Source organism: Gracilinanus agilis, chromosome 4 (genome assembly GCF_016433145.1).
Source record: "Gracilinanus agilis isolate LMUSP501 chromosome 4, AgileGrace, whole genome shotgun sequence".
Classification (NCBI taxonomy): Eukaryota; Metazoa; Chordata; class Mammalia; order Didelphimorphia; family Didelphidae; genus Gracilinanus; species Gracilinanus agilis.
Window position 1 is genome coordinate 388609018 of NC_058133.1, and position 23727 is coordinate 388632744.

General features: G+C 35.5%; 1 protein-coding gene and 1 non-coding gene across 2 annotated transcripts in view; both read left to right on the top strand.

Annotated features, from left to right (window-relative positions):
- Positions 1–22617, top strand: part of ENPP3 (ectonucleotide pyrophosphatase/phosphodiesterase 3) — a 123338-nt gene extending 100721 nt beyond the window's left edge. The window contains exons 21-25 of the mRNA XM_044674524.1: positions 1789–1924; positions 5285–5362; positions 7091–7223; positions 11209–11365; positions 22415–22617. Coding sequence (XP_044530459.1) covers positions 1789–1924; positions 5285–5362; positions 7091–7223; positions 11209–11365; positions 22415–22570 — 660 coding nt within the window. The 3' untranslated portion in view covers positions 22571–22617. The remainder of the gene's footprint in view (positions 1–1788; positions 1925–5284; positions 5363–7090; positions 7224–11208; positions 11366–22414) is intronic.
- LOC123248177 lies at positions 7525–7630 on the top strand. Its single transcript, XR_006506255.1, has one exon. It is a non-coding gene; the product is annotated as a U6 spliceosomal RNA (small nuclear RNA).
- Positions 22618–23727: the final 1110 nt, after the last annotated feature.

Genomic DNA, 23727 nt, shown 5'->3' on the forward strand with positions numbered 1-23727 from the left:
GTTTGGTTGTCTTCTCTTGTGGTTAACTCTTCATGATCCTACTTGGGCTTTCTTGGCAAAAGATACTGAAGTAGTTTGCCATTTCCTTTTCCATTGAGTGAATTAGGTGCTTAATAAATGCTTGAAGAATGGGTACATGACATGAGACAAATTATTTTTTCAAGAGGCCAACCTAATATTTCCTTTATGATGTGCTTCAGGAAATCAGACTGGGATGAGTCACTTAGCTTCACGTCCCCACTCTACTACACAATTGCCAAAGGAGTTTTTCCTTTCTGTATACCCAGGGTAACCCCAATCTTCTCTTATAGGGACTGACGGGAAACACTACAGGTCTAGATCATTTAACAAGATTTTTGTTTTAGCTTAAAACAATTCAGAAATTTTAAGCTAAAACAAAAAAAATCTTGTTATGTTGTTCAGACCTACCATTTTTTGTACAAATAAATCTGATTCGGTTTAATTTTTTTGGCATCTTTGTATCTAGCTGACGAAGCTTTTCTGCATAATGGTAGTAGAGGAGATATTGTCAAGATGCCCATGAATAAATTCAGAAATTAATAGCTAAGGAATAGAACAATAGAGAATTTGTTAGCATTCACCCATACCTGATGACATGTTAGGTTGGTTCTGTGTTGGGTTTAATACTCCACTGTAGTATTGTGGGGATCAAATGACAGATCTATAGGCCTTAGCAGAGTGCCTGGCATATTGTAGGTGCTCAATAAATGCTTATTGACTGATTGACATTGTGAACCTCAAAGTTTTAAATAAATTTAGAGATTGAGCCTGTGATTTTATTGAGAACTCCCAGGTCAGAAATCTTATTCTTCCAAAATAGGGTGGAAACTTCACTGCAATTTAAAGAGTCTTAGCTGCCTTGAGAACTGATGTCATGTAGCCAGTATATATCAGAGACAGTACTCGAACCCAGGGCTTTCTAGCTAGTTCTCTATTTACTTCACCTTTGCTGCCTCTCCATGAAAGAAGTTGAATGTAAATATACTACTATGTTATTATATTACACCATTCTGCTTTGTATTAATAATCAAGATATGAAAAGAATTAATTTAATATTAATTTTATCTCTGACATCATAGCTCCAGACTAGTCCCTTTTTTCCTTCTTAAAATAAAAAAAGCTCAATACTTTTAATCCAGATACTCTTATTGAATTCCTTCTATGGACTAAAAATTGATTTGGAAATTTGAATAGGTTTACATATGAATTGTAGAATGGTCTCCGTCTGCAAGGAATTTACAATTTAATGATAAAGAAAGCCTATATTACAAATTGCAGAGCATGTGATTAGATATACAATTAATGATAGCTACTCTTTAGACAAAAATCAGTATGAAGTTCAAGAACAATATAATGTTCACATCTGCATTTAAAATACTTTATATTTATTTTCTAATTTATCACTAGATATGAGTCCATTTAGTGATATTTGCCTTTCTCCATGAGAATATAAATCTATTTTTCCAGGTCACTAACTTTTAGAGATTCCAGATTCTGGTCCCCGATTTTCCTTTGGTTTGTGAGCCTTCCTTTTTTTTCTGTGTGTCAGGCTTCCTATCACGGGTGTTCCCAATCAGGAGTGAACCACGGGGAGGAAAACAGCAGAAAACATCTGTTTCCATTACTCTTATAAGAGTTGATTCATTATGAAAATAGGAAAAGGTTAAATGAAAAACATTTTAGGGAAGTCACAAACCATACAAGGTATTGGCGTAGCCACAACTGTGGGTGTAATTTTTTTTCCTCTCTTCTTTTTCCTTTCAACAGAGAGACACATCGCCTCTTCCTCCCACTATTCCAGACTGTCTGCGGCCTGATGTTAGGATTCTTCCTATTGAGAGCCCAAAATGTTCCATCTATTCAACCAAAAAGAATATCACCCACGGCTTCCTCTACCCTCCCAGTTAGTATGACTCTTTTTAGCACAGCAGCTTAGAAAGCCTTCATCAGCTGGATGTGGGCATGTGCTTAAACATACACCCCAAACCAAAACAACTTTCTTGGGGTAAGCAGTCTGCACAGGAGGAGGCATCCAGTGACTGTGTGCTGACCAAAAGCAACAAAACAACTGTAATAAAGACTAATAAATTTTGCAGTGTGAGCCACAGGTCATCTGTAATCTCACCCAGATGTTTAGAGAGTTCATCAGGTTTAAGTTTAAATTTAAAACAAAATTCTTTGGTGAGAGACAGACATCTAAAAAATATATTCTTACTACCCAAATGTTGCCTGTATTAAAAACAGAGTTGTCTCGCTGAAGAATTCAGGCCAGAGTTTGGAGCCTTTTGTTCATAAGACAACATGTCTAGCAGTTTAATTTGGTAGAATTAGGCAGTTTAAAAACTCTCAAAATAGTTTTTAATCTTTGGACACCTATAAAAGCTAATATTTTTACCTGAAGCTTTAATTTATTCTTTGTTGAATAGAAAATATCAGTATGAATGAAATTCCTTGAAATTTCCAGTAATTTCAAGGTCCAATTAAAGGCTCTTCTGATATTTTGATGCTTCCATTATTTATAGTCATGACCAGAAATGGAATTCACAGCGGTTCAGAGATTTGTACAAAAGAGGAAAATGATCAGAATCAAAACAATTAGCAGTATCCTGCTTTAAAATTTTCTAAACAATGTCGAAATTGGATAAACTCCAGGCGAATGAGGTTGATTTCAATTACTTTCTGAAAAAAATATAGGCTATATGATTAAATAAATGGTTTGGGGACCATTTAGCCAGGCAGGTAGGTGGGCTACTAGATAGAATCCTAGCCTTGAAGGTAGGTAGATCTGAATTCAAATCTGGCCTCATAGATCAATTAACTATGTGACCCTGAATATCCTCACCTTTGATGCCTTTGATGCTTTCATGTATAAAATAAGAATAACAATAGCACTCCTTCACAAAACTGTTGTAAGGCTCAGATGAGATAATTTTTGTAAAATGCTTTGTGAACTTGAAATAATATATAAATACTATCTATTATTATTATTAGAAGTAGCTAGGTGGTACAGTTTATAGATTTAGAACTGGAGGTGAACTTAGAAGACATTGAGCCTACCTTACTCATTTTTATAGGTGAGGAAACTGAGGCAGAGAGAAAGTAAGTGGTTTGCCCAGGGTCACACAGCTAATAAGTGTCTGAGAAATGAATTAAAACCAGGCCTTTCTGACTCCAAATCAAGTATTCCATTTATTGTACCATGCTGTCCTTGGCCCTGCCCCTTTCAACCTTACAAAAAAAAAGAAAAGATTTGGATGGAGGCATAGATGACATTTACACCAGAGTTGGTGTAAACTTTAGCCTATTGATATATTTTTGGAACTGGGCACTAAAGCTATATACTAAAGGGTTAGGCAATGGGACTTAAATAACTTGTCCAGGGTCATACAGCTAAGAAGTATCGAAGGCCAGATTTGAATCCAGTACCTTCCATCCCTAAGCCTGGCTCTCTATTTACTGAGCCATTTAGCTGTCCTTTCTATTTTATCTTAAAAACACTTTGTTATTTAAAAATATGTATCACCTTAATTTAGGAATATATCTCTCTACCCTATCCTATCCAACATTCCTTCCTTTGTAAAAAAGAAAAAAAGGGAGAGAAAAGCATTTTGGAAAAACTAACCAATACATAACCAATAAATGAAGTCTGCCAGTATATACAATGTTCTACATTCATAGTCTTCCACTTTTGCAAGGGAAGGTAGCTTTCTATTTTAACTAACTAGTCTATTAGCTAGGTACTGAGAGATTGCATTATCAGCATCCTCTGTGTTTCAGTACACTGGAAGAAAGCCCTGTTCTACTGCTCTATTTATAGCTCTCATTTGGAATGTTTTGCTTAGAGAACGAAAGATTAGGGAGAATATGTTAACGCTCTTCCAACATATGAAAGACTTATGCATATGAGACAAAAGATTAGATTTATTCTGCTTGATTCAAGAAAGCAGAACCAGGAATGATGAGTGGGAGTTTCAGAAAGGCAGATGCCATTTAATTGTAGGGGAAATTCCCCTAACCAGAGATTCCCTAATTAGAACTAGCCAAAAGCCCAAGGCAATGATTCCCAAAGTGGGCGCTACTGTCCCCTGGTGGGTGCTGCAGTGATCCAGAGGAGAGGTGATGGCCACAGGTGCATTTATCTTTCCTATTAATTGCTATTAAAATTTTAAAAAATTAATTTCCAGGGGGCTAAGTAATATTTTTTCTGGAAAGGGGGCAGTAAGCCAAAAAAGTTTGGGAACCACTGGCCCAAGGGCTTGCCTTTGGAAATAGTAAATTCTCTATCAAGTGAAGACTAGATGACTAGTTTTTGGGGGTGCTGTTATAGATATCAAGTTAAATAATGGATGTAAATTGCTTTGTAGACCTTAAATAATAATAGCTAGCATTTATATAGCATTTTAAGGTTGGTAAAGTGCTTTACAAAAATGATCTCATCTGATGCTTACAGCAACCCTGAGAAGGCAGGTGTGATTATTTTCATTTGACATGGAAAAGTTGGCATTTGGCCTTTGTTTTGAAGTGGATCAGTAGTATGTTGACAGGCTATGATGGAGAGAAGTAGGAGACAGTTATTACTAATAAAGGTAAAGGATATACAAAAGAATATTTTTCTTGGAAGACTTCCTTTGGATGGAGGGTAAAACATATCATCAAGAAGCTATCTTACCATGTTTGTTCACTCTTTCTACTAATTTTAATCAACTGTCAAACTATGAATTAGCATCAGGTCAGGCAGTAGCCATTTTAATTGGTTGTGACTTCATATTGATTGGCTCAATGCAGATCAGTGGTTGAGCTTAGCCAGTGATATGGGATACAGGAATTCTAGAGATTTCTCAGAAAGTATTCTTCTGTTGTCTACTCATCCCCTGGTTCAGTTAAGGAGAAGGTCTCAGGAAGCTGACCAAGGATGGGAAATATACATTGTTGCTTTGGAAATGCAGAAGCCATAGTTGATGTTACTGAATATTCTGCTTGCTATTTTGTCTCTCCCTTAGCACCTCATAATTAAGAGAGGGGAGCTGGGGTGAATGAAGAAATGGAATAGTAACACAGGATGCTTAAATGAGGCTAAGCCCCAAATGCTCCAGTATGCCTGGCTTTTTTACATTTAGACTGAGCTCCACCATTTTTGCTTTTCTTCTATTCCTAGTGCCTAGGGGAGTGCTGGTACATAGTAAGTGCTTAATAAATGCTTATTGACTTGATTTGATTTTTTCAACAATAACCAAATCAATTTTTGTTGTTTTTGCTTTTGTAGATTTCAACAGCACAGTTGATGGTCAATATGATGCTTTAATTACAAGCAATTTGATTCCTGTTTATCCAGAATTTAAAAGTAAGTTCAAAGATTGAAATTATGATATTAAGACTTATTGTAGGACTTTTTAATATTTCAGGGGAAATCTCAAAATTGCACAATTGACATTAATGCCATTATGTCCTTTTGAGATAAATAGAATTCTTATGAATAGTAAATACATGACGGCAGCTAGGTAGTTCAGTGGATTGGGAAACAGGAGGTTGTGGGTTCAAATATGGCCTCAGATACTTGCAGCTGTGTGACCCTGGGCAAGTCACTTAACCCCCATTGTCTAGCCCCAATGGCTCTTCTGCCTTGGAAAATATTGATTCTAAGATGGAAGGTAAAGGTTTAAAAGATCATAAACACAGGATATTTTTCTAGGATGACCTCCTGATTCAGTTTTGGTCCTTAGCTTCTTAGATCATTATTCTCATTAAACCATAAAGGAACTATACTTAAAATCAAAAAGCTATTGCATTTTCCTGTAGGCAAATGCAGGTGAAGGTCCTTATACCTTCCTTTCTGGCCTAATTCTTGTGCTGGTGTCTAGAATCTGGCACTCTAGAATGAACTAACATGCCTACAAAGGACCTAGGCATCTAGGAGAAATCTGGAGAAGGGCTGATCTCTACTTCCTTGATAGACAGGGGAAAATTAAAAGGTCTGAAATAGTAGAACTTTTCACTTCATGGTTCAAAATACAAAATATATATGGGCAGCTAGGTGATGGAGAGGATTGAGTGGCAGGCCCAGAGGCAAGAAGATCTGAGTTCAAATTCAGCCTCAGATACTTACTAGCTTTGTCACACTGGGTGAGTCTCTTAACTTGTTTGTCTTTGTTCAACTGTAGAATGGAACCTATCTTACAAAGTTATAAGGATCAAATGAAATAATATTTGTGAAGTATCTACTACAATGCTTGACATATAGTAGGTGCTAAATAAATGTGAATTGTTATTAATCATTGTTAAGTAACAGTGTAGGGAACTCTCAGGATAGAAACTTTTTCCAGTGATACAAATGAATGGAAATGAGCAACTTATTCTATAGTTTTTAGAAAAGGAGTTTTGGATTTGGGATTCATAGATCATCTAATAGGTTTTTGTATAGACTTCAGGGGGTCTATGAACTTGAGTAGAAAAAACCCTACATATTTATAATTGCTTTGCTTTGTAATCCTATGTATTTTACTGTATACATCTAAAAATATTTTTCTGAGAAGGGGTCATAGGCTTCACCATACTGCCTGGTGTATAATAAGGCTATGACCTGCCTACCTGGTCACAAAGCTATTCTGTGCTAGAGGCATAACTTTAATCTATGCCTTTGAAATTCCAAAACTAGGAACATTTAGCACAGTGGATAGAGCACCAGATTGGAGTTGGAGGACTTGGGTTCAAGTTTGACCTCAGATACTTTCTAGCTATGTGATCCTGGGCAAGTCCCTTAACCTTTATTGTCTAGTCCTTATCACTCTTCTGTTTTAGGATTGATTAAGCCAGAAGGTAGGGGTTATTAAAGTAAAAAAAAAAAACCCCAAGGTTGGTCTTCTATTCTCTATGTTATAGTACTTCTTATGTACAATATAGAAGTACAAAATGCATGATATAGAAATATAGAATATCTCCTGGAAAACATTGAAATAGATGTTGACTTTTAAAGTGGGTTTTCCTTTTTTTTTTTTGCATTTTCTATCATAGAAAATATATACTTTTAAGTGCAATAGAATAGAAAACTTTTCTCTAATCCTTTTATTATTAGAAATGTGGGAATACTTCCATAATGTTCTACTTTTGAAATATGCTACTGAAAGAAATGGAGTGAATGTGATTAGTGGACCAGTGTTTGACTACAACTATGATGGACTTTCTGATGAGCCCGATGAAATTGAAAAGTGAGTAAGAACTTCTTCTTTATGGAAATGTGATAGTTGTACAGAAATCAGACCAAAGTTTATAGATCATTTTAGGGCTTTAAACAAAATAAACATCATCAAAAACATCTTTCCTGGGATGCAATCTGATGAAGTAGAAAATCTGATGAAGTAGTAGTGCTGGATAAAGATTCAAGATCAGAGTTTAAATTCTGGTTTTCTACTTTGTGACCCCATTTGGGGGTTTTGTGACATAGATACTGGAGTGGTTTGCCATTTCTTTAGCTTATTTTAAAGATGAAGAAACTGAGGTGATTAGGGTTAAACTTGCTTAGGGTCACACAGCTAAAATTGAAAGAATGCAGAAAAAGTTAGCGTTGCTTTTGTGCAAGGATAACATACAAATTCATGAAGTCTTCCATATTTTTTAGCAGATTAGGTTTCTCTATTGCCTATTGATTGATAAACCCAAAGATCCAAGTTACTGCAGTAAAGAACCAAAACTACTCTGGAAACTTGGAAAACAATCTGGAAGAAATTAGGTATAGACCAACACACTATACCAGTGGTGGAGAATCTTTTGGAGGGGTGGATGATGTGAGAAATGTCCTCAGGCAGGGGGAGGGGAGCAGCCCAGCTTCATGTCCCTCTGGCTTTCTAGTAACAAACTCTGGCAAATTCCATGCTGGGGCAATGGCACATATGCCCACAGAGAGGGTTCTGAGTGCCCTCCTCTGGCACATGTGCTATAGGTTCGCCACCATGGCAGCCTATACTATATTCCAAGATTAGCCCAAATAGATACATGACTTAGATGTGAAAGATCAAATCATAAATAAATTAGAGAAATAAGAAAAAAAATTTATTTGAATGTATAAAAGAAGAGTTCATGACCAAATGAGAGGATCATAGAAGACAAAATAGACAGTTTCAATCACATAAAATTTTATTTGATTACATATTTGTTTCAATTTAATTTTTTTAATTGATTAAGAAAAATTTCCTATGGTTACATGATTCATGTTCTTTCCCTCCCCTCCTCCCATAGCCAACATGTAATTCCACTGGGTCATAAAATTTATTTTTAACATTTCATTTCTTAAAAAAAATTGAGTTTTATATTTTCTCCTTCAATCCCCACCCTTCTCCTAATCTTTGAGATAGCATGCAATATGATATCAATTATACAGGTGAAGTCAGGTAAAACATATTTTCTTATTATTCAGATTATGTTAAAATTTTAAAATACACAAACAAAATGAATGCAGCTAAAATGAGAATGGAAATAGTTAACTGGAAAAAAATCTTTGCATCAAGTTTCTAAGATAAATGACTCATTTATAAGATAATCAAAGAATTGATTCAAATTTATAAGAACAAGGACTATTTCCCAATTGGTAAATCGTCAAAGGATATGAATAGGCAGTTTGCAAAGGAAGAAATTTATGCTGTCCACACATAGTCTTGGAAAAAATGCTCCAAATCACTATAAGTTACAAAAATACAAATCATCTGCAAAGGTTTACGTCACACTCATCAGGCAGGCAAAAATGTCCAAAAAGGAAAAAAATCAATTATTGGAGGAACTGCAATAAACAAGCACAATGATTCATGGTCAGTGGACATGTCAATGTGCATGGCAATTATAAAAAAGAATTTGTAATTATGCCCAGCAATTCACTAAACTATACATGACATGAATAAAGTGATACTAGTAATAGGTCCATACCACAAAATTCAAACAAAAAGAAAAAGGGCCCCTATGTACAAAAATATTTATTATCTCCCTTTGTAATAGCAAAGAACTGGAAACTAAGGGGACTATTGTTATAAATAAAAATCCGTCTGAAGGCTCAGTCCCAGAGTTAAAAGCATTTATTAGTAAAGAGAGAGAGTTTGGTAGAGGAAGAGAGAGGTTTCAGCCTTTCTAACTGAAGTTATGATCAGGTCCCAGATTTTAGCCCAGTGTGGTCACCTCCACCCAGTGGGCTAAGCACCAGCCCAGGGAATCAGTCTAAGAGCAGAAGTAAAGAGACCACTCTCCTTCTGATGCTTGCATTTTAAATCCCACTAGCTCCTCATTCCATGGTGACATTGTACATTGACACTCATGGGGATGCCAGGACATTAGATAGAGATATTTTACTTCACACACTATCAGTGGGGAAGGGGTAAACAATTTATGCGATATTAATATGATGGAATACCAAGTAAGCAGAATCAAGAGAAAAATGTGTACAATAAAAACATCATTGTAAAGAAAGATAGCTTTGAAAGAGTTAAGAACCATGACCAATGCATAACCAACTAATGAAAAAAATGTTTTTCACCTCTTGACAGAGACATGACAGACTCAAGGTATAGAATGAGGATACTTTTTAGACCTGGCCAATGCACAGATTTTTTTTCTTGACTATGCATAATTGCATCAAGTTTAGTTTTCCTTTTTTTAATGGGTATATAGAGCACTGGTCTGGAGTTGGGAAGATCTGAGTTCAAATTTGACCTAAGACACTTACTCGATGTGTGACCCTGGGCAAGTCTCTTAACCCTGTTTGCTTTAGTTCCTAATCTGTAAAATGGGCTAGAGAAGGAAATGATAAAGTATTCCAATTTCTTTGCCTAGAAAACTCCAAAGAGGGTCATGATGAATTAAGTGTGACTGAAACAACTGAAGAAGGACAAGTGCAGGGAATTTGTTTTGCTTGATTATGCATAATTGTTAGAAATTATTTTATTTATTTTTTAAATGGGGGTGGGTGAGATGGAGAGAAAATAAATGCTTGTTAATGGAAAATTAAGTTAAGTTATATAAATATGTATATTTATACATGACATATAAAAATCCTAAATAATTGGACTGCCTAAACCTCAGTTATCAAAGTTGTGGTTTCCATATATACTTTGAGAGGGATTATGAAGATATTTCACATGTTTTGAGAACTCTTGCTTCCTTTTTGACCTCAATATTATTTTATTACTGAATAAGATTTTGATTTCGTGGATGGAGTGCTAGGTCTGCAATAAGGAAGAATTTAATTAATATCTGGCCTCAGACCCTTGACTTAACCTTTGCTTGCCTCAGTTTTCTCAATTGTAAAATAAGGATGATAATAGAACCTACCTCACAAGGTTGTTGTGAAGATCAAATGAGATATTTAGAGCCTTCCCTTCCATTCCATTCCATTCCCTTCCCTCCTTTTTCTCTTCCTTTTCCTTTCCTTTTTCATTTAATAGTGACTATATTTCACAACTACAGTTCATGTTTATGATTTAAGCAGTAATGATGACATATTTCTGTAGTGCTTTAAAAATGAATATTTATGATGTTATGTGATACTCATCTATGGCATACTGGATAGAGGATTGACCTTGTATCAGGAATACCTAGGGTTAAGTCGTAAACTCATAATACTAGCTTGTGTGTCCTTAGGCAAGTCACTTAATCAGACACCTCTCAAATGCTTTACTTTTAAAAAAATATTTTTTGTTGATAGGTTCTGTTATATCAGATATATTTCTCAGTTCTTTGGAATACAGAAAACAACAGTTCAGCAAAATTAATCAACACATTGAAAAAATCTGAGATTAAATATAGGGTTCTATATTCTTGTCCCCTGGAGGACAGTTAGGTGCCAACATGCATGGAATTACTAATGAAATCACTGTTCCAGTTAAAAAAAATTCATATAGGTGGAATTCAAATAATCATTAGTGGGGTTTTTTGTGGGTGACAAAGTTCTAAAGAATTAAAGGTAGTATTTGAATACAAATTTTCCTTACTCTAGTCTTAGAACTCTGTCTAGAATGCCATATTACTTTTTTAACAGAGTCCAACAACATTATTGTGAAGCAGATAATGAAGTAGGTAAAGTCTTCCTGACTCTGAGCTTAGAACTCTATTCACTATACTACCTCTGGCTACCCTAGTCATCTTTGCCCACTTGCTATCATTCTTAGAAGTCAAAGGGCTTCATGAGACTAATACTAATAATTTTTTTTAAAGGTTTATAGAACATTCTCGTGTTCCTATCCCAACTCATTACTTCGTGATACTGACTAGCTGCAAAAACCGGACTTATACTCCAGTGAACTGTCTTGGGTCCTTGGATGTCTTGTCTTTTGTCATTCCTCATAAACCTACAAACATAGAAAGCTGTGCTGTGAGTACATTTTATAATTGATTTGCTTTGTGCTATGTTATTGTCCTGCCTGGTTGATGGTCTGTGCTCCCTCTTTGTAAAGGACTCTGGAAGTTGGGATATCCTCATGAGCTAATATGTGCAATTTCTGACAGAAACATCACACTGCTGAGTTTTCTCAGAAGGGCCATACTTCCTTAGGGACTCTTGTAATCCTGTGTCTGATAGACTTGAGGCTAACCATCCTAGCCCTCCTAGTATTCCAATTTACTCATAGGACACATTTTAGCAGGAGGCAGGCACCTGCCCTTCCCTGAGCATTTGTTTTTTCTCCCAAACCTAGGGCTTATGAGTGCCTTGAGATTAGAATAAAAGACATATCAGAGGGTAGGCAGTGCTTGCTTATATAATTTTATCACAACTGTCGATTGTGTTACATTTGAAAATTAAGGCAAACTAAGGGACAGAGGTCTGAGTGTGGTCAATGTATTAGTTAAGTGAGCAGTAACCAATAAATTGGGTCAATGACTTCTCTCAGTGATCTAGAATCTGAGGTAGGGCTCACCAGCCTGAATATAGTTTGGGATGTATAGAATTGGATCAGTGGGGAAGACAATATGATTAATTACATGTTTGTATCACAGAAGTGAGGGTGACTTGATTGGTTATTTTTTTAAAATTTCCATGGCATTCATTTTTATAAGTGAATAATCTTATTAAACCAAAACCCCAAATCATATGCCCACCCAAAGAAGTGATAAATTGTTTGTTTTCGTCTGCATTTATACCCCAACAGTTCTTTCTCTAGAGATAGATAGCATTCTTTTCCATAAGTTTCTCTGAATTGTTCTGGATCATTGTGTTGCTTTTAGTAGCAAAGTCTATCACATTTGATGGTTCCACAATATTTCAATTACTGTGTGTAATGTTCTCCTGGTGCTGCTTATTTCACTCTGTATCAGTTCATGTAAGTTTTTCCAGCTTTTTCTAAAATCATCCTGTTCATTATTCCTTATAGAACAATAGTAGTCCATCACCATCATATACCACAATTTGTTCAGCCATTCACCAAGTGAGGGACATCTCTTTAGTTTCCAATTCTTTGCCATCATAAAAAGTGCAGCTATACATATTTTTGTACAAACAGGTCCTTTACCATTTTTTTTACATGATTGGTTATTTTAAAGAAAGCAAGCTAACACATTCACCTGGGGCCTAGTGACCACCTTTTTTTTTTTTTTTTTTTTGACAGTTAAGGGATGTTAATGGAGCTCATCAGCATCTTGTAGACCTGAGTTAGCAGACTCCCTAATGCCTAGAAAGGTTTATTAGGGAGGTAAGACCCAAGAGCAGATAAGGATGGACAACATACCTTTTGGGGATGATAATTTTATGAAGTTATACAAAGAGATATCCATGAGGCATCCTAGGAGATATTGGCATGAGAGATAACTTTTTTAAAAAAAACTTACTTTAATCTAGCTCAGCTGGATTTTTGAGCTTAATTCAATCCAGGTGACCCAATTATAAAATTAATACAGCATAAAATCAGTTACATTAAAGAATCAAAACAGAAAGTGGCACAGAAGAAATTAGAGGTAATGTTAATTTTAATCTTTTCACAGTAGGTATAGGCTAGCCAGAAGGAAAACTGAGAGCCTCATTGCCTGAAGGGTACCTTCAGTATATTCATTCAGACAATCATCAAGTATTTATAAGTATTTAGTATGTGCTAAGCACCTCATTTAGTGTTAGGAAAACAGAGAAAAGCTAAAACAAACCAACAAAAAAATAGACCCTGGTCTCAAGGAATTTTATTCTAATGGCAGAGACAAACTACAAGACAATTATGTATGAGCAAGACATAGATAGCTTAACGAGGAGCTAATCTCAAGGGGCAGATTCTAGGAAGGCACTTATTACAGGAAGCAAGATTTTAGCTGACACTTGAAAGAAGTTAGGGAAGCCAGGAGGCAGAGGAAAGGAGGGAGAGCGATCCCATCTTGGGAAATAGCCAGTGAAAATGCCCAGAGACTGGAGATGGAGTGTCTCATAAGGAACAGCTAGGAGGGCAGTGCTATTGGGCTTGAGGGTATGTGGAAGGAAGTTGTGTGTGAGAAGCATGGAAAGGTAGAAAATGGCGAGGTTATGAAAGGCTTGTTTTTAATTCTGGAATTAGTAGGGGGCTCCTGGAATTTATATAATATATATGTGTGTTTTCATATGTGTGTTTGTGTGTATATGTAGTGAGACAGAGACATGGGCAGACCGATCTCTAGAAAGATCACTGTAAGAGCTGAGTGGAGAATGCTCTAGAATGGGGAAGGACATATGGCAGGAGATCAGCCTGCAGGCTATTGCCCTTGTCCAGGTACAAAGTAATGAGGGTCTGCACCTGTACAGTGGCAGTATCTGAGAAGTATAAGGACCTAGCTACTCAGTAATCTCTTCAGAAGGGCCAGATTTCCCTTGGGATTCTCTCTCCAGTGGTATATGCAAAGAATTGTCTGTTTTTCTTGGAAGAGGGAAATCTGAGTAAACAAAGTAGTTTGGCAGCCACTCTCCTTTACTGTGTGCTCTGGCAGTGTAAGGTGTAGAGAAATACTTCCTAGAATATCTGTTGGCCAAATTCTCATAGGATTCTTAGGAGACCTACTTATCTTCATTCCCACAGAACTTATAATGAAGGTATCAGGAAGAGTTGGAAGCTATTCCAGGATTATCCATTGTTTTTCCAGTTCCTTACCTATCTGGGATTGACGACAGCATATTTGTTACACAATACTTTTTCTCTTGGGGTTTATTTTGGACTGTAGGGCTAATGTGGTCCTAAGATAACATCTTGGCCTTTTCTTTCCTTGCTCCCAATTCTCCTCTTTAACATGCTTCCCTTTCAGTTTGTTCTTTACTCCAGCAGGTTCTCACTCTTTATTATGCCACTGTCTCAATTATTCTCTGGTACTGTGCTGTCTTTGATTCCCTAGCACATGTTTTGTTTCTTAGAGTTATCAAATGGTCTCCTTTCTCTGTTGTCTCTTCTATAATTTGTCCTTCATGCAATATCCAAAATACCCTTTCAATGCACTAGTCTGAGCATCCCAGTAAAAACTCCTTGACCTGGCATCTAAAATTCTCAAATATCTGATTTCTTTCTAGTCTTTTTTAAAATAAAAAATGTATTAATTTATTTGTTACATTAAAATATTCAAGTAACTCTCTCCCCTTCCCCATTAAAAAAGATAACATTAGACAAAAAGATATATGTATATATAAAACTATGTTTTACTTCTATTTATCAGTTCTTGTTCTGGAGATGGACAAACACAAGTCATTCTTCAAACAATATAATGCTCTCTTGGTTCTGTTTATTTTGCTTTTCATAATTTCATTTAGGTCTTTTCATGTTTTTCCAAAATTAATATGCTTGTCATTTCTTTTGTTTTTATTTCTTTTCATTTTTTAATAACAAATTTCCATATAAGTTTTCCAAAGTTATATGATCCAAATTTTATCCCTTCTTCCTTCCCTTCTTCCTCCCAGAGCTGACAAACAACTCAATCTGGGTTATACATGTATCATCACCTAAAACTTATTTCTGTATTATTAATTTTTATAAGTGAATAATCTTATGAAAACAAAACCCTGTATTTTTACTCCAACAGTTCTTCCTATGGAGGTGAATAGCATTGTTTTTCATAAGTACTTCAGAATTGTTTTGGATCATTGTATTGCTGTTAGTAGCAAAATCTATCACATTTGATCTTTCCACAATATTGCTGTTACTATGTACAATGTTTTTCTGTTTCTGCTTATTTCACTCCGCATCAGTTCATGTAGGTCCTTCTAGCTTTTTCTGAAATTATCCTGTTCATCATTCCTTATGGCACAATAATATCACCATCATATACCACAATTGTTCAGCTATTCCTCAATTGAAAGATATCCCTATAGTTCCCAATTCTTTGCCACTATGAATAGAGCAGCTATAAACATTTTTGTACAAACAGGTCCTTTCCCATTTTTTAAAACTCCTTTTGAAATATAGACCTTGAAGTGGTATTACTAGATCAAAGGATATATGCATTCTTTTATGGCCCTTTGGGCATAATTCCAAATTGCCCTCCAGAATGGTTAGATTAGTTCACAATTCCACCAGCAATGCACTAGTGTCTTGATTTTGCCAAATCCCCTCCAACATTTATCATTTTCCTTTACTGTCATGTTTTTGATAGGTGTGACGTGGTACCTCAGAGTTGTTTGTTTTAATTTGCATTTCTCTAATCAAGAGTGATTTAGAACATTTTTTCATAAGATTATTGACAACTTTGATTTCTTTGTCTGAAAACAATCTATTCATATCATTTGACCTGCTTGTCATTTCTTATGGTGTAGTAGTATTCCATCATGAACATATGCCACAACTTATTTAGCCATTTCCCAGTTGATGGACATCTGTTCAATTTCCAGTTCTTTGCCATCACAAAGAAAGCTGCTATAAATATTTTAGAATACACAAGTTCTTTTTCCCTGATCATCTTAGGGAATAAAACTTAATAGTGGTATTTCTGAGTCAAAAATATACACAGTTTTATAACTCTTTGGGCCTAATCTCAGTTTATTCTCTAAAATGGTTGGATCAGTTCATAGTTGAACCCACAGGGTATTATTGTCCCCAGAAATCAAAGCTATATATAATTATATGAAAAAATGCTCTAAATCATTATCAAGTAAAGAAATGCAAATAAAAGTAACCCTGGGCTATCATCTCATACCTATCAGATTGACTAAAATGGAAAAAAAAAAGAGCAAAATGGCCTTTCTAGTCTTATTATACATTCCATGTCAGAAACTCTATGTTCCAGACAAATTGAAGTTTTCCCTGTTTCTCAATTTTTTTGGCCCCAATTCCTCATTCCTTATAATTATATAATCTTAAGTCATATCAATTGGAATGGCATATCAATAAGTCATATCAATAGGGAATTTTTCCATATATTTATCTGTTGGCATCCTTCTCAGCTAATGTCAGGGACCGAAGTTTACTTTTATCTTCCCAACTAGAAGCGATTTCTTGTTCTGTGATTCACTCATTACTCTGTTTTTATACATTCTATACATTTGATTAAATTCCAAATCATATTATAGTTTTTTGTATGTATCTCATCTTTCTTTTATTGTAAATTCCTTAAGAGTTGGACTTTCTTCTCCTATCCTCTGTCCTCTCCTATCCTTTCCTTTCCATAAGTACCTACAATGATGGTTTTTAAATAGTCAGGAAATTAAAGACAGTTGTGCTGCCAGATCTGTTTCATCAAATTTAACATTCACTTGAACTTCTAATATAATTAAGAAGGCATGGGGGCAGTTGGGTACCTCAGTGAATTGAGAACCAGGCCTAAATATGGGAGGTCTTAAGTTCCAATCTGGCCTCAGATGTTTCCTAGCTGTGTGACCCCTGAATAAGTCACTTAACCACCATTTCCTAGCCCTTACCACTCTTCTGCCTTGGAAGGTAAGTGTTTAAAAAGAAAAAGGCATGTACTTCCACAGAAGTGGTGCAATTGTGCTGACCTACAGGAATCTATATGCATAAAGTCTTCAGTAATTGAGCTGAATATTGATTTTGATTTATGAGCCTTTTCTTAGAATTTAGATCAATTGCAAATCAGATTCTATCTAAGAAATAGTTACTAAATATCTCTTATTTGTAAATCATTGACCTAGATAGTGATATGACAAAAACAGAAGAAAAGCAACAACAACAAAAAACACAAAACACAAAGCTTTACCCACAAGGGACTTATGTCTCTAGCAGGAGGATTAAAATTATACTTAGATTATGCAAGGCATTTGAAGGAGAGATGAAAAGCCTGGAGAAGGTTTCATGGAAGATGTAGCATCTAAGCTAAGCCTTAAAGAAAGAGAAGGATTTTGAGATACGGAGAGAAGGAAGGGTGTTCTAGGCATGAGAGAAAGCAGCTTGGGGGAGGACCATGGAATGCCAAGTTCAAGGAACTACATGGCTGCAATTCAATTTGTTCCTAATGAGGATTATATGAGGAGTAACATAAAATGAGATTAGAAAGATAAATTGGAGCCAAACTATAGAGGGCTTTACACATCAGGCTGTGTGGTTTATAACTGAATTCTAGACTATAGGGAGCCACTTGGAGATTTTTCATTCAGGTACAGACAGTTCGGATCTGTGCCTGAGGAAGGTTTTTTTGGAAGTCATTTGGAAGACAGCTTAGAAAACAGAAAAGAAGAAAAGTCTTAGCATAGAGTCTTTGAGTATACTAGTGTTTAAGGAATAATGATTCAGCAGAAGATCTGGAGTTAAAATTAGGCAATACCATGGAAATGAAGGAAGGAGACAGTATCTAATTGTATTAATAATTAGTTGTAGCTTCACAGAAGTCAAGGAAAGTGGGAACTGGAAAAAAAAAAGATCATTGGTAATTTTTGAGAGAGCAATTTTATCTGAATAGTTAGTTTGGATAGCCAATTAGAAAGAATTTGAAAATAAATAAGGAGTGAGGAGTGACAATTCTTTCTAGGACTTTGATTGTAGACCTGAGAATAGATACAACAATAGCCTGAAGAGATGACAGAATCAAGTGAAAGGCGGGAAGAGAGAGAGAGAGAGAGAGAGAGAGTGTTTAAGGATGGGGAGACATGAGATTTCTGCACTGCATTGGAGAACAGATAATAGAGGACAAACCCTTAAGGAACTTGGTGTTAGGGGTTGGGTAGGGAAGGTGTTAGGGCAAAGGAAGGAAGGAAGTGAGGGAGAGAAGGAGGGAAATAGGGAAAGGAGAGAGGGGGTAAAGGAGGAAGAGATAAAAAAGGAAGAAATGGAGGGAGGAAAGAAGGAGGGTAGGAGGGCAGGGAGGAGGTAAAGAAAGAGAGAAGGAGGTATGGAGGGAAGGAAGGAAGGAATGAACAAACCAAAGAACCATCAGAGAAGTTATTGGGGGAAAGTCAGACAATTATTACTTCTTGCCTGGACTATTGGAATAGCATCCTAACTGGTCACCTTACCTCTTTTTTCTCTCCTCTTCCCTATTCATCCTGCTCATTGCTTCCAGATTAAAGTTCTTAAATGAGAATATTAGTCATTCTTCAAGTTGTCACAGAATTACTTTATAATTCAAGTACATGAACAGAAACTTCCTTTAAAAATCCCCTGGTGGTCATCCAGACTTAGCTTAAAAACCTCCAGTGATGGGGAATTTATCTCTTCCTTACATTAAGCCAAAACCTACCTCGTAACTTTCACTTTTTATTCTTTGTTCTGGGATTATGAGGAACAAAGGTTATTTCTCTCCCCTGTGGCAACCTTAAAATACTAGAAAGTGGCAATAAAATCCTGCTCTCCCAAGCTTTCTTTTCTCCAGGCTAAACATCTTTAGTTCTTTCATCTGATCAGTGTATGGCATGATATACAGTTTTTTCTGCTTTCTATTGCTCATCTGAACATACCGTAGTATGTCAGCTTTCTTAAAATGTGGAACACAGAATACATTATTTAAGATGCAGCACAGAGTGCAATTGGACTGTCATCCCTCTTGTTGTGGAGACTATGCCACTGTTCATACACATCACACTAACTTTTCTACTCCCCCTGCCCCCATACCCCAAAGCCTCTATTGTGGATACATATTGTGTTTTTAGTTTACTGAAAACTCCAAGTTTTTCACACAAGTTAGCCATTCCTTCTCTATTCTATACTTGTGTAATCAATTTTTTTGAATTCAAGAATACTATTTTACATTTATTTCCATTATTCAATCAATAAACATTTAAAAATACCTAATCTCTGCCATGCATTATGTTAGAATAAAACCTAAATAGCCTCTGCTTTCAAGGATTTTACATTATACATTTATCTTATTAGTTTTAGTCTGTCAAGATCTTTTTGGATATTGAGTTTATTTTTAAGTGTATATTTTCCCCAGTTTTGGGTGGAATCATGCCCAAACTTCATCCAAGTTATTGATAAAAAATGTTGACCAATACAGTGCCAAAAATAGATCTATGAGGCAGTCCACTTGACACACATTTGCTATGGATGACTTTTCACTGGGTCTAGCCATTCATCTAGTTCCAAATCTACTTAACTGGGGTCTTAAAGAATATAAAGAAGTTATATGAATGTAGATGAGTTCAAGATGGCATTATTGTCTAAGGGAAAAAATAGCTCTGGCAGCAGAAGGGCACATGGTATGTTCAAGGAAAATGTAGCCCTATATAGATAGCTAATCTATATATTATACAAATGTAAGTAATGGAAGTTGAAACTGAAAAGGTAGGGTGGGCCCATATTGTGGATTGCCTTGAAAGCTAGGATTTAATTAAATATAAATTATAAAATAATTTATATATAAATTATATTATATATTATATCAGGGGTCAGCAACCTTTTTGGCTGTGAGAGCCATAAACACCACATTTTTTAAAATGTAATTTCGTGAGAGCCATACAGTGCTCACAGTGCGCATTCCTGTAACAGCACCTGACTTTATGGCTCCTGCATAAAGAGCCATATCTGGCCCTCAAAGGAGCCAGATATGGCTCGAGAGCCATACGTTGCCAACCCCTGTATTATATTATATAATCAAATATATAATAATATTTTAAATTATATTATACAAGATATAATATAATTAAATATAAATATAAATAATTAAATAAAATTAATTAAATAGACTCTGAAAATTCATTGAAGGTTTTGTAGAGGGGAAATATTTTTTAAATTATTAAAGCTGCATTTTAGGAATACCAACCCAGCAGCAGTGAGATAGGTTAGAGCAAGGAAGGCTGGAAGCTCAAATGAATAGCTAAAATCTATTGCAATAGTCAAGTTTAAAGATCCTAAAATGGAATAGGTAGTGGGAATGGAAGGGATGCGACAGTTTAGAAAATTCATCCAAGGTAGAATCAGTAAGATGGTAGTTGTTTGGAAGATGAGTGAGAACCAAATGTATCTGAGGTTTTGAACCTTGGAAATAAGAAAATTAGGTGTAGAAATTAGTTTGGAGAAGAAGTTGGTTTTAAACATGTTGAAATATTTAGACATATTGAAATTTCTCCCCAAAGACTTCCAATTGCCTGCAGAAACCATTTGTAACATTTGTTTTCTGACTTTGTGATCCAAATTTTTTCCTTCCCTCCCACTCTCTTCTATTCCCTCCCCAAGGTTGCAAGCATTCTGATATGGATTATATATGTGCTATCATGCAATATATAGTTCCATATTTGTCATGTTGTGAAAGAAAACCATTGAAAAATTTAGATATGAATGTCCTTCAAGGAGTTGGAAATGTGGTTCTAGAGCTTTGGAGGGAGGTTAAAGCTTGAAAAGGTGTAAAAATCATTCAAAACAAGGTGATCCCTTAAAACACAAAGTGGATGAGACTATAGATGTCATAAGAAAAAGGACCAAGTATAGATTTTTGTAGAATAGGTTTGTTTTGTATAGTGTAAGAGGAGACAGAGGAGTAGACAAAGAATTTGGAAAGGTCAAGGAAGTCATGGGAAAACAGAATTGCATTAATTAATACTTACCTGGTTTGTATAGAGGGGATCTTTGTTCAATGAGCAATAGTTTAAAAGAACTCTGAGGTCCCTTCTAACTCTGAGCTTCTCAGATTCCATGAAATACAAAAGAGAGGTCAAAGAAGATGAATATTTAGAAAACAAAAAGATTTAGCAATTCAGAGGTCACTTCACTAGCAAGTGAAGTAGCTTCAGTAGAGTGGTGGGGGCAGAAGCCTGATTGCATAATGATAATAAATCACATTTGTATTGTTAGGGTTCAAAATGAGTGGCCTCCAGAGGAACACAGGAGACAATGCAATCAAAGCAGGAGAAAGCTTTATTGCCAGTGCGTACTGGGGGAACTCAGCAAGAGAATCCCTAGTGGTGCATTCAAAGGAGGGAATATATATATGTTTCTAGGATATAGGTGCCTTTGTCTTAGGGTTAGTTAATAGCTAGACAGCGGGAGTAGGGATGTTTCCAGGTGCTACAGGATATGATTCTTAATCTTCAAGGCTGTTCTGTCTAGGAATCTTCAAGGCTGTTCTGTCTAGGAATCTTCAAGGCTGTTCTGTCTAGGGGAGCAGTTGTGGCCCTGGGGCTGTCAGCCAGGAGTTGTGTCCCTGGGACTGTGAGTCAGAGATAACTGCCCTGCTTGAGCCGGGCATGACGTTATCCAAAACCCCCTGCTTAATTGCCAAGTTTAGCTTTTTGGCTATAATATTCTTATAAGCTATAATATTTCTATAAGCTATAATCTTTCTATAAGCTTTTTTTGGCTATAACAGTATGGTACTTTATGGTTTAAGGAGAATGAATGGGCAGTCATGATGAGGTATCAGGGAAAACTAGATGCTGAATATAGTTACTTCATAGCCAACAAAGCAAAGAAAAGCTAGAAATATTAGTTATAGAAAAGCAATACTAATTCCAGTTTTTTGCGTGAACTGAGTTACATTTCTAGTTCCCTCAGAGCATAATAATCTTGTCATTCAGTTTGTACTAAATCAATCCTGTGACGTTTTATGGGATTATTAACTATATATTCCATATATCTGCACGGCATTAGTTTGACACTTATGCAGGACATTTCCTGTTCATATAGCATGGCTAGCTACTAACAGAAATTAACATTAGGGAGGTATTCAATAAGTGGTTAAAAAATAATATTACATGGTTAAATCAAAATAGCACTAATGTGTCACAGAGGCCAGAGGAAGAGAAAGTCTCAAGAAAGGAGTGATCCTAGCCTGGATTTAGAGCTGGATGGATCTTAATAGTCACCTAGGTCAATCTTATCATTTTAAAGAATAGAAAACTAAGACTCCAAGAGTTTAAACAATTTACACAAAGTCAGAGTATTCTAAATCTGGTATTCAGACCCAGGTCTTCTGACTCTAAAGCCATACTTATTCCATTGTACCATGTCAACAATATTAAATATGGCAGTGAGGCATAAAAATTGACTTCAGTTCAAGATAAAAATCTTAAACTATTAATATATGCTTTTTATTTCTCTTTGCTCTTCAGGAAAATAAATCAGAAGACCTCTGGGTGGAAGAAAGATTTAAGGCTCATACTGTTCGTGTTCGTGACGTGGAACTTCTCACAGGATTTAGCTTTTACAATTTGAGACAGCCTGTTTCTGAGATCTTGCGACTAAAAACATTCCTGCCCATTCTTTGAGACTCGTTAACTGAATACAGAAACATTATTTCAGAGAATATGGGTAATTAGCTCTTCCACTGCTGTAGGGTTAGACAATGAAGAAAGTTATTTCTCCTTTGGTCACATTGAGTTATTTCCTCTTATCTTTTGCTTTTTATGCCTTTCCATGGACCTCTCATCCTGTGTTTCTCCAGTGGATCCCAAGAGAAATAGGAAACAACTTCCAATTTGGAATCAAATCTTTATTGCCTTAGTTTCACTGTTAAATTTACAAAAAGAATACATTAAACATAAGAGCAGAAATTTTAGTTTTTCCCTCAATATCTAATCTTTTATGAGCTACTCATCAATGTGGCAGTATTTCACTCACATGAAAGCACATTTAAATTCATTCGATAGAACTTTGTTGTATCTTTACTAATTGCCTTAAAAGACTTTTTATTTTGTGTTTTTTAATTAGAGTTTAAGTAAAATCACAGCTATTAAAAACCATCTAATTGATTTAGAAAATATCTCTTCTAATTAGATTTTAAGCACTGTAATAACAGTATTTTTTAAAAAATCAATAATGCTAATATTTATATAGCACTTTAAGGTTTACATAATTTTATTTGATCCTCTCAATAGCTGTGAGGTGGCCTTTGCTGTTAAGTTCATTTTGAAGATAAAGAAAAAGGAGAGATTTGACCTAAGTCTTTCTGACTTCAAGTTCGTTTCTCTATCCAGTGCATTGAGCTTCTTCTTCAATAGAAGTTACAATGTTGAAAGGCCTGAAGTGTTTTTTTTTTTAAATCTCTTGTATAGATTCAACTTTAAGAAACAGAATAGATAAGAATCATGGATTTTCTCCCAAATATTACTGGATAATTTGGGGTTTGAACTGAGTAACTTATTCCATGATTCAGTCCTTCTGTCTACGTGGGTTTATATATTGCTATTGTATATAGATATGATATTGCTAAGTGAAATAGACTATGCAAGCAGAAATTATTGGGAAAACTTCCAAATTTGTCTACAGAGAGCCTGGATTCATTTGAAGTGAACATTTTGAGCATGGCTTTGGTGGGAGATGGAGAAGAGTAAATTTGTTTTTACTTTAAAATAGATTCAAATTTTTTTCTTAGGGAAGTTCCAACAATTTTAGAAAAAAATGCTTATATTATAAAGATGGGGAA